Source organism: Oncorhynchus masou, chromosome 21 (assembly GCF_036934945.1).
Source record: "Oncorhynchus masou masou isolate Uvic2021 chromosome 21, UVic_Omas_1.1, whole genome shotgun sequence".
NCBI lineage: Eukaryota > Metazoa > Chordata > Actinopteri > Salmoniformes > Salmonidae > Oncorhynchus > Oncorhynchus masou.
Window position 1 is genome coordinate 7,782,701 of NC_088232.1, and position 11,835 is coordinate 7,794,535.

The 11,835-nt window shown below is 41.8% G+C and overlaps 1 protein-coding gene across 2 annotated transcripts; it reads right to left on the reverse strand.

Annotated features, from left to right (window-relative positions):
• Nucleotides 1–144: 144 nt before the first annotated feature.
• LOC135507754 (syntaxin-3-like) lies at nucleotides 145–7,095 on the reverse strand. 2 transcript variants are annotated; one of them, XM_064927379.1, is made up of 11 exons: nucleotides 6,784–7,095; nucleotides 6,022–6,096; nucleotides 5,826–5,925; nucleotides 5,578–5,652; nucleotides 5,285–5,355; nucleotides 5,016–5,124; nucleotides 4,441–4,514; nucleotides 3,024–3,158; nucleotides 2,794–2,904; nucleotides 2,119–2,210; nucleotides 1,476–1,559 (listed from the first exon to the last, which is right to left on the reverse strand). In XM_064927379.1, exons 1-10 carry the CDS (start codon nucleotides 6,811–6,813, stop codon nucleotides 2,133–2,135), a joined length of 858 nt encoding a protein of 285 aa, XP_064783451.1. In that variant the 5' UTR covers nucleotides 6,814–7,095; the 3' UTR covers nucleotides 1,476–1,559; nucleotides 2,119–2,132. The 2 variants fall into 2 exon arrangements, with proteins under 2 accessions (XP_064783450.1, XP_064783451.1); XM_064927378.1 differs by lacking the exon at nucleotides 2,119–2,210 and having other exon boundaries at nucleotides 145–1,559.
• Nucleotides 7,096–11,835: the final 4,740 nt, after the last annotated feature.

Sequence of the window (11,835 nt, forward strand, 5' to 3'; positions counted from 1 at the left end):
GGAGGCTTTGGCCTGCCAATTAAACAATATACAGACGGCGAGAGATGTCAAAGGCAATCCGTTTCGTTTTATTTTCTATTTTTCAAAGCAGTTTAAAATAATTGGATAATGAAAACTTACAAATAAAAACACTTGGCAAAGGGCGAATCTTTTTTTCTTTTATTCTTTGTCAACAGACGGGAAAGGCTACAAAAACTGAAATCTGATCTTACATTTTGATCAGATAACATTTTCCATATAAATGCCTACAAAATCACTACAAACGTATGCGACTGAAGACACAAACACATATATTGGCTATTCACTTGATACTGCTTGCTTGCTCACATCACAACAAAAATACTATCTTATCTATTATTAGATAGGATAGAGCAATGACTTACATAAATAAACCCTGGACTGTTGATGCAATGTATTGGCCAATGAAATGCTTTGAAGCCACCGGTCGGCCATATTGGCATTCCCTTGAAGGCGCAGTCCTCCATAGGAATGAATGGAATTCTACAGTATTTCAAGGACAAAATTACATGTATTTAAGTTGTTGTTTTTATGTAGTGGTGACAGAAACATAAGTACTCTCCCCATATCAAAAAACATGTTTAGCACACATAATATAATTTAAAAGTATGCATTAAAGTGTATTTAATAAAAAAATAAATGTGTCAAAAACTAATGTAGACATTAACAAATCCATTTCTATTGCTTCCAAAATATTTTTAACGCTTGAGGAGGATTACCAAGATGGCTGCACGGTGGCTTCAATACAGCGCCCCCTGACAGTCATCCAGGGTTTATACACATAATTTCTAGAGAGCGTGCATGTGACAGTTTGACACAGGCATGCCCCCTGGTGGTACATGCACCGATACACATGTAGGATAAAAATGAAATGTGTGGGTGAAATATTATGCAATAACTTCAACACACAATAATAACATAAAAGTGTGCCATTTTGGGGTCCTTTTGATTACTAGCTGTCAGTAGGGCTGTGAGAAAATGTATAGTTTTTTTAATCATCGTTTTATCTTCATATTATTTTGTTTACCAATATCTTTTGGTTACTTGACATGATTACACAGTGTTAACATTCACCTGTCTTCGCCTAGATTATTAAGGAAGCACACTACCAAAGCTAATTGACACAAATCCTTGAAGTGGGAAAAGGAGCTGTGGGGGGAAGCATGCCTTAAAAGAAGAACGAGAGAGAGAGGGAAAAGAGGGAGGGAGAGTGTGTGTGTGTGTGTGTGTGTGTGTGTGTGTGTGTGAGTGAGTGAGTGAGTGAGTGAGTGAGTGAGTGAGTGAGTGAGTGAGTGAGTGAGTGAGTGAGTGAGTGAGTGAGAGAGAGAGAGAGAGAGAGAGAGAGAGAGAGAGAGAGAGAGAGAGAGAGAGAGAGAGAGAGAGAAGACGAAAGACAATGTAGGGTGGAAGGCCTTTAGCCGGACTGAGGTGTATCTCCTCTGAGAAATGCTGAATGTATCTCTTGACAGACAGTGTCCACTGTTGATCCATCCACCCAGGTTAGACTGGGGGTAATCTGGGACACTCCTCTTCAACTTCACCTGAGGCCAGAGTCACAGGTGATTATCACATTGAGGCCAATAATACAGCCTAAGTCTACATCCCAAATAGCACCCTATTCCCTATGTACTACAAAGGGAATAGGGTGCCATGTGGGACAAAGACTAAGAATAACCTGGATCTAACATTATCTAATCTGGTCCCGTATTCATAAAGCATCTCAGAGTAAGGAGTGCTGATCTAGGATCCTGCCCCGCCTGTCCATGTAATCTTATTCATTGTGATCTAAAAGGTTCAACTGATCCCAGATCTGCACTCATACTTTGAAAGGCTTTATAAATACAGGCCCTGATCACACCTGGAAATCTTTTACGCACAGCTGCATCCTTTTAGCCTGAGTGCCAGCCTGTTTGTGCTATCATGCCAACTCCTTGTCACTCATTGTCATGCCACACATGTTTGGCTTGACAGGGACAGGAATGGAGTTTGCAAGAGTACAAACACATTTGTGACCAGGCTGACATCCTTCTGCATCAATACATGATTTAAAAGTGTAAGTTTGGAGTTTTGAACACATCTCAGTTTTACAACCAGTTTTACCCGGACGGTATTTCCTATTTGATAAAGCTGTAGAGGAAGGACCCTCCGATGACACAGAGAATGACACAGCAACACATGATCATCATCTGCTTCTAAAGGGCGGAAGACAGAACAAAACAGTCAAAGAAAGACAGAGGATGTGAGAGAGGAAGAGGACACAGAGGAGGAAGTGGAGGAGGAAGAAATATAAAGAAACAATGAAGGGAAGGGAGAGAAGAAACAGAAGGAGAGAAACCTCAGAAAAACGAAAGGGAAAATTGACCTGAGCATAGAGAGAAAACATAAGCCAAGATAAGTATTTCGAACCTAAATGTGGCATTGCAGGTTCTGAAGTTTTAAGAGATTATTTGCATCAGTGAGAATGCTGAACCCCCTGTAGCAAGACAGTAGATTTAGGGTGCGTCCCAAATGGCACCCTTTCCCCTATATAGTGCAGTACTTTCCTGTATAGTGCAGTACGTTCAAAGGCAATGCACTATGAAGGTAATAGGGCGCCATTTGGGACAAAGCCAATGTATCGCTTCACCTGTATGAATCAAGGTGATAGGTAATAGGTCTAGGGTCCGGACTGAAGTGGACCTATAAACAGGACGTTTCAGCCGTAGAAATAGAATCACCTATTATGGCATCATCGACCGACCCTCATTCTAATTCTATGGTTTCAGCCCCACTCACCCTACGGGCCTCCTGCTGAAATTTGGCTGCTTTCTTGGTGTCGGCAACCGCCCGCTCTACGAAGCCCACCGATTGGTCCATGTTGCTCTCAATCTTGTCAATCATACCACCCTTTGAAGGGGGTGGGCGGAGCGGAGTGTTGGGAGAGGCGCACACACAAACAGCGATCAAAAGCAGTGTACTATGTAGGGAATAGTGTGGGATGCACACTAAAAGGTGTGAAGGGTTACCTGGTTCTCCACCAGCATAGCAATATCCACGAACATGTCATGAAGCTCTTTGATGCTGCTCTCCAGCCTCACAATGTCTTTGTGCCGCGCCTCAATCTCATTCAACGCCTGCTTCGATATACCCGACTCCATGATCTACAAAACACATACGAGAAGATATACACAACAGTTTAACACACACACATAGGAGAAGATATACACAACGGTTTAACACACACATAGGAGAGTATACACACAACGGTTTAACACACACACATAGGAGAGGATATACACAACGGTTTAACACACACACATAGGAGAAGATATACACAACGGTTTAACACACACACATAGGAGAGGATATACACACAACGGTTTAACACACACACATAGGAGAGGATATACACAACGGTTTAACACACACACACATAGGAGAAGATATACACAACGGTTTAACACACACATAAGAGAGTATACACACAACGGTTTAACACACACACATAGGAGAAGATATACACAACGGTTTAACACACACACATAGGAGAAGATATACACAATGGTTTAACACACACACATAGGAGAGTATACACACAACGGTTTAACACCCACACTCGCAAGCATGCACGAACATACATAGACTCACAATAATTTTTGCTTGTACACACCCACAATCACAAGCATTCTCGCTTGTACACACATACTCACAAGCTTTCTCGCTTGTACACACACAATCACAAGCATTCTCGCTTGTACACACACACAAGCTTTCTCGCTTGTACACACACACACAAGCTTTCCCGCTTGTACATGTAACAGTATAACTTTAGACCATCCCCTCGCCCATACCCGGGCGCAAACCAGGGACCCTCTGCACACATCAACAACAGTCACCCACGAAGCATCGTTACCCATCGCTCCACAAAAGCCGCGGCCCTTGCAGAGCAAGGGGAACCACTACTTCAAGGTCTCAGAGCAAGTGACATCACCGATTGAAACGCTATTAGCGCGTACCACCGCTAACTAGCTAGCCATTTCACATCGGTTACACTCACCCCCCTTTTGACCTCCTCCTTTTCTGCAGCAACCAGTGACCCGGGTCAACAGCATCAATGTAACAGTATAATTTTAGTCCGTCCCCTCGCCCATACCCGGGCACGAACCAGGGACCCTCTGCACACATCAACAACAGTCATCCACAAAGCATCGTTACCCATCACTCCACAAAAGCCGCGGCCCTTGCAGAGCAAGGGGAAACACTACTTCAAGGTCTCAGAGCAAGTGAAGTCACCGATTGAAATGCTATTAGCGCGTACCAACGCTAACTAGCTAGCCATTTCACATCGGTTACACACACACACACACACACACACACACACACACACACACACACACACACACACACACACACACACACACACACACACACACACAGAATTACCCCTGCGGTGAAGACGGCTGCGTTCCCTCCTTCCAACATCTCCTCCAGCTCCTCGTCGGTTGTTGTTTTTCCCGCTGTGGAATGGAGATTTCACAGGAAAGGGTTAATAACATGTATGAAAGGGTTAATAACATGTTTAAAAGGCTTAATGACAAGTTAACAACATATAATAGGCCCTTAATGCTGGCATAGAATAAACTAATACATACCATCAAAAGTAGATCTGGGTTTCAAATACTTAAACAAATACTTCAAATACTTTATCTGTGTCTGTTTCCGCTTGCCTGGCTTAATAAACCAGAAAAGAAAATTAACAAAACTGCAACCCTGCCCAACTCCAGGCAGATTCAAGCAAACACTCAAAGTATTTGAAAGGATTTCCCAAGTATTTTAACTGGTAAAGAGCACTGTATTGGCTTGAGTCTGTCTGTGATAGGTTGAAACATGCACTTCCGTCTTCAACTTAATGCAACTTGGGCCTGGATTTTTTTCCTGACAATTGACTTGTCCAGGAACAAAAACGCTGGCCCTAGTTATACCAGGTATCTTGTCTCTACGACTGGCATCAGACTCACTGATCTCCAGCTGCCGGGCGATGCGGCCTTTGCTCTTGTCTCTAAAGTCCGTCTGAGCCTCGTTGTACTTGGTCATCACCTCCACAAACTTCTTGGCCAGGATGGCATGCTGGGGAAAGGTGGTGATGGGTAAAGCGGTTGTTATGGTAACCAGTGGGAATGAAACCTGAGTCTCCAACCCCGGTCTCCAACAGGAAAAATGATGGGGACATGATTGACGTATAGGGTTAAGGATCTGGTTGAGGTTAGTTTGTTTTTTAAAGGGTTACCTGGGACTTCCGAATCCTCATGTCTGCTGACGACCGTTCCTCTGTGTTTGTCTCGAGTTGCTTCTCGATACCTGCCAGGGATGGGAACATGCACCCGTTACCATGACTACGGCCATCGACAACAATAACTACCATGGTTTTTGCCGTCCATGGCAATGAAGAAACACACATGATCTTGACAGGAAAGCTACATTTATACATTTATGTTGGTCGTCAGAATACGGTTGGTCGTCAGAAAGACTGTGGGGTAAGATATGGTGCGTTTAATATTTAAAGGGGCAGGAAGGACATACTCTTTAGTTTGTTGCGAGCGGTGCCGGCTGCTTTCTTGATGTCGTTGGTGACCGCCTCCAAATCATCTTGCGTCTCTGGTAAAGACAGAGAAAGAGAAAAAAAGAGAGAGAGGTTGTAACATAGAAGTATCAACAAGCCACAAAGGACGGAAAAATATGGAATGAGAATGAAAGGGGGTGAGATAACAAAGAGACGAAGAGCGAGAGAGTGAAGGAGAGAGAGAGAGGGATTGAATGATGATGTTTACTCTGCTCTGATGTAGGGGCGGAGAGGATGGTCGAGTACAGCTTCTTTGCTTGTGCCACACTCTCATCTATTTTATCGATGCTGCTGCGAATCTCCTCAATCTGAGACCGAGACGGGCAATGATGACACACCGGTGAACACACTCGCACACAGTATTTGCGAACACCTACACACACACATGGTATGGCCGGAAATACCTGGGCGAAGAAGTCATCCATAAAGGCTTGGTTCTCCACTGGAACTTCCACATCGTCCCCAGCCACATCACTTTTCTGTTGACACACACACACACAGCCAGCAGAGTTGTTGTGGTGGTGCGTTTGTGGTGAGATAATCACACTCACAGTCTTTTTAGCGGTTCCTACGTCAGTGAAACAATGTGATTTGAATCCACTATAAAGTTGTTGTTTTTTAAACCAGACCCAATAAGACTTGCGGTGCACATAAGCTACAATGAATAGCCTACATCGATTACCTTGAGACCTTGGAAGAGGTGGAGGAAATGATGAGAAAACAATCCTTTCATGTTTCCTTAATCAACTCTTCTGGTCCCCTCTCTCTACCCACCCACCTCCATTTGTAACGCACCACCAATAAACAAGTGCACAGCCTAAATATCATCACACCCCAATTAGGCCTACCTACTTCCAAGAATAACTTAATACTCTAATGTTTATTAGCGCAATATTCAACTAGACTATTTATGCTTTTCTAGGCCTGAAAATGGGATCAACAGTTGATCGAACGTTGTGGTCAAACCGCTCAACCGCAACCAACCGCATCTAGTGCGCAAAAAGAAAACGATTAAATCAGATACTTCCCCAAAAACAAACGAGTAAATCAGATACGTCCCCCATCCCTATTATATCATTCTATATGATTAGCAACGGTTATATGTTAAGCTAATAGCAAGCAAGGCCACGAAAACATGAACAAGTGTATAAAAAGACTAAGTTTACCGCCTTCAACTGTTCCAGTCGGTCCTTCATCTTCAAAACTGCGTTGCCACTGTCACAATCTCTAAACTATCAAAATAGATATTCTAATCTACAACCACTAATTAAACGTTTACCAAATGAGACCATTGCAATGTATTAGCCTACTGATTAATCCAGTGATTTGTCCGAAAATACATTTCAAAGTTAGTTGTAAAAAGACTCAGTAGGCTAAATAGTCATTAGAATATGGTAATCAAATAAAAAGCAATCGTTATTTTATTTATTTACAAAATGTATATCCAATATGGCTGCAGCAGTGTTTCCAACCTGTAGTTTTACTAAGCCTATCCTCTCAAGGAGGATTAGAGCAACAGATGTGTAGAGGGAGATTAATCTCTCTCTATCTCTCTCTCTCTCTCCCCCCCCTCTCTCTCTCTCTGCTAAAAACGTATGCAAAGTAAATATCAAGCATGCTCTCTGTTTTGGGCACACTACTCAAACAGGGCACCGAATGGAAAGGTAGTAGGTTAAATTCTAAATCTGTCAAGTCCACCCAGTGGGTTGTCCATCTATAAATAAGATGAGGCTGTATTGTTATGTCTTGACCCCTTGTCCCCATCTGGTTGCTAAATAAGGCCAGGTCAACAAAAGAAAGTCATGCAACGATTATTGATTCATGAAGATATTTTTGTATTCCTTTTTTATTTGCTAGTCAAGCAATGCTCAGTGTTTCATAGTACAAACAAGTGAAGCAGCATTTCATCAACACCATTCCCCCTGAAAATAGATTAGGTTACACTGTTTTCTGACAATAGGCCTAGAAAGGATTCTCAAATGCAGTGGTGTAAAGTACTACTTATGTCGTTTTTTGGGGGTATCTGTACTTTACTTTACTATTTATATTTTTGATAACATACTTTTACTCCACTACATTCCTAAAGAAAATAATGTACTTTTTACTCCTTTCATTTTCCCCGACACCCAGAAATACTCCTTACATTTTGAATGCTTAGTAGGACAGGAAAGTGTCTAATTCACACACTTATCAAGAGAACATCCCTGGTCATCCCTACTGCCTCTAATCTGGCAGACTCACTAAACACACATGTTGAAATGTTGAACTGTGCCCATGGCTATCCTTAAATAAAACATAAAATAATGTTGTCTGAAAATCATGTTGCTTAATATAAGACATTATAAATGATTTATACATTTGAATCTTAAGTACATTTAAAACCAAATACTTTTAGACTTTTACTCAAGTAGAATTTTACTGGGTGACTTTCACTTTTACTCTAGTCATTTTCTTTTACAGTAAATTTTTACTTTTACTCAAGTATGAAAATTGGGTCCTTTTTACACCACTGCTCAAATGCAATGTGTTTAGAAGTTTCTAATACAATGACTTGTTTCATTAAATCTTTGGGCGGACTGAAACTGACTGTGATGGTGAGAACTTTTAGCTGACAAAGGCTTTGTCTTTGAGCAGTGGGTTTTCTCTAACATTTTACAGGGTCCTGGGGTCGTGATGTCTGAGAAAGCTGTAATGCAAAGCGTATCTGACAGGTAGTATATACTACTATACTGCTCATCTGTCACCTACTTTAAATGATAAACCTCCCACTCCCCTTTTCCACCATCCCCTCTTCTTCTCCTCCATTCGGTTCCTCTCTTTCCTCAGGTTTCAAGGCACACAGAAAGTAATTGGTTTGGCTGCACGACTTATCATTCCATCCCCCTTGGACTGAGATGTAGATAAAACGAAAAAGTTATTTTTATTCATTATTTGTCCCTTTTTGAGCTATATAATTAGCTAAGTAACCTTGTCCAAGCCAGAGCGGCATGAGCCTATCTACTGTTTCTGTACCATGAGGCTTTTGATGTATCGTTTAATACAAGTACACCACCTGGACACTAGTCTATTGCAGGGCCTTACCCCGAATCCTTCTCTTTAATGCTGAGTGCCAAGCAGAGAGGAATCTGGCCCCTTTTGGTATGACTCGGGCTGGGATCGAACCCCCAACCTTCCAAGTTCAGGACAGTCACTCTAACCACATGGTCGCTTAGTTATATAATACAAAACTTGTGAGATTTGTAATACTTCAAATCAAAAACCTCCCACTCCCTTTTCCACAATAGTTAACACAATTCTGAATACGTCAGCATACTGGATTTGGTGCAGATGGTAGCTTAGAGGTTAAGAGAGTTGGTTTAAAACCCAGAGCTCACTAAGTGAAAAATCTGTTGATGTGCCCTTGATCAAGGCACTTAAACTTAATTGCTCCTGTAAGTCGCTCTGGATAAAAGCGTCTTCTAAATGACCAAAATGTCAAATGTCATTTCAAAACATTTCATGTCCCCTCTTCCCTCCCTTTCATCCATCACCCCCTCTCTCCCCTCCCATTATCCCTGCTGTCTCTTGCTTCCTCTGCCAGATTATTTCCATGCACTGTCCATCACCGGACGGTTGCTTGGGCTTCTGAAGCCAGGAAAAGTAGTCCATGCTGGACCCATCAGTCCAGAGGTAGCAGAGAGAGAGAGAGGTAGCAGAGAGAGAGAGGTAGCAGAGAGAGAGAGAGGTAGCAGAGAGAGAGAGATAGCAGAGAGAGAGATAGCAGAGAGAGAGAGAGAGATAGCAGAGAGAGAGAGAATGAAAGAGACAGAGATCAAGCATAAGGACAGAAGGAGTTGGGGGGCATGAACACTGTTGTCCACCTGGTTTTTATCTCGATGGTCAAATTGAATGGTGAGTACTATGGGTTGGGTTCCTGGATACAGATTAAGCCTAGTCCTGGACTATAAAGCAGACTCAACAAAGAATCTTCATCAACAATAATTGTACAGCATGCTGCTTAAAGAGTTAGTTATGGTGGTAATTTTGGTAATTCTGCATATCATGTCGAGATACAGAGGTGCACTACAGTATGTAGTGAGACATTGGTATCAATGGGACTCTCTTGCCTAAATAAATGTTAAGTAATTGAGAGAACATGGGTCTGTAGACTAAAACCTTAGAGAAGTCTGAATTTACCTCAGCGGATGTAAAGTCCAATTCTTCCTTTAAGTGCTTAACACATTTGGAATGGCCAGGACATGGGAGAAAGGCCTTGACCTTCGCAGAGACCCGTTTAGGTTCTAAAAGAACAAGGGAGAGATTAAAAGGACAGATATGAGAAAAGCTCCATCCATATACTCACAGGGCTGGTTTCCCACCCACATGAAAAAAAAACTACAGTTTAAGGTAGAATATTACAGCACTTACTATGGAATTCCATAGTAAACAGTAGAATACTATACTACACACTGTTGCATCCCTCGAGCATGTGTAGTACTTACTATAGAATGTTGCAGTATACTGTAGAATACTATAGTAAATATTACAGTATTATTCACACAAAAAAAACAAATTGTAGGAAATAGTACAGTAGTTTCCGCAAAACACTCCAGTCTGCAAAAACACTACACTTTTTTAAAACTATAGTAAATACTACACTATTTATTTTCATATAACCTGCCCAATTCCCTCACCCATTTCGCATTTTTTTCCACCCATAAGTGAGACCTACATGCCAGAACCTACATGCTATTTGGGTTGTTAAGTATTTAACAAATATTGTGTTCCCTACAGGTTTTTAGAAAATGAGCTCTTAGCTCTTATTTCTCCAGTAGGTTTCCTAAGCCTCGACTTCTATGTCAAAGATGATAAAACAAAAACTACAGTAAATACTACAGTATACTACAATCCACAAAAACACTACATCAATTGCTATAGTATATACATGTACATTTTAGTCATTTAGCAGACGCCCTTATCCAGAGTGACTTACAGGAGGATTTAGGGTGAAGTGCTTTGCTCAAAGGCACATCGACAGATTTTACTACAGTACAGCGCCTTGTGAAAGTATTCGGCCCCCTTGAACTTTGCGACCTTTTGCCACATTTTAGGCTTCAAACATAAAGATATAAAACTGTATTTTTTTGTGAAGAATCAACAACAAGTGGGACACAATCATGAAGTGGAACGATATTTATTGGATATTTCAAACTTTTTTAACAAATCAAAAACTGAAAAATTGGGCGTGCAAAATTATTCAGCCCCTTTACTTTCAGTGCAGCAAACTCTCTCCAGAAGTTCAGTGAGGATCTCTGAATGATCCAATGTTGACCTAAATGACTAATGATGATAAATACAATCCACCTGTGTGTAATCAAGTCTCCGTATAAATGCACCTGCACTGTGATAGTCTCAGAGGTCCGTTAAAAGCGCAGAGAGCATCATGAAGAACAAGGAACACACCAGGCAGGTCCGAGATACTGTTGTGAAGAAGTTTAAAGCCGGATTTGGATACAAAAAGATTTCCCAAGCTTTAAACATCCCAAGGAGCACTGTGCAAGCGATAATATTGAAATGTAAGGAGTATCAGACCACTGCAAATCTACCAAGACCTGGCTGTCCCTCTAAACTTCAGCTCATACAAGGAGAAGACTGATCAGAGATGCAGCCAAGAGGCCCATGATCACTCTGGATGAACTGAAGAGATCTACAGCTGAGGTGGGAGACTCTGTCCATACGACAACAATCAGTCGTATATTGCACAAATCTGGCCTTTATGGAAGAGTGGCAAGAAGAATGCCATTTCTGAAAGATATCCATAAAAAGTGTTGTTTAAAGTTTGCCACAAGCCACCTGAGAGACACACCAAACATGTGGAAGAAGGTGCTCTGGTCAGATGAAACCAAAATTGAACTTTTTGGCAACAATGCAAAACGTTATGTTTGGCGTAAAAGCAACACAGCTCATCACCTTGAACACACCATCCCCACTGTCAAACATGGTGGTGGCAGCATCATGGTTTGGGCCTGCGTTTCTTCAGCAGGGACAGGGAAGATGGTTAAAATTGATGGGAAGATGGATGGAGCCAAATACAGGACCATTCTGGAAGAAAACCTGATGGAGTCTGCAAAAGAGCTGAGACTGGGACGGAGATTTGTCTTCCAACAAGACAATGATCCAATGATCCAATGGTTCAAAAATAAACATATCCAGGTGTTAGAATGGCCAAGTCAAAGTCC

Excerpts from the sequence above, each read along its gene's own strand:
- LOC135507754 (XM_064927378.1), bottom strand. The coding sequence starts at position 6,813 with ATGAAGGACCGACTGGAACAGTTGAAGGCG. Across the intron at positions 5,356-5,577 it reads CGCTCGCAACAAACTAAAGA|GTATCGAGAAGCAACTCGAG; the intron begins GTATGTCCTTCC and ends CATCCCTGGCAG. Across the intron at positions 5,125-5,284 it reads TGAGGATTCGGAAGTCCCAG|CATGCCATCCTGGCCAAGAA; the intron begins GTAACCCTTTAA and ends ACCTTTCCCCAG.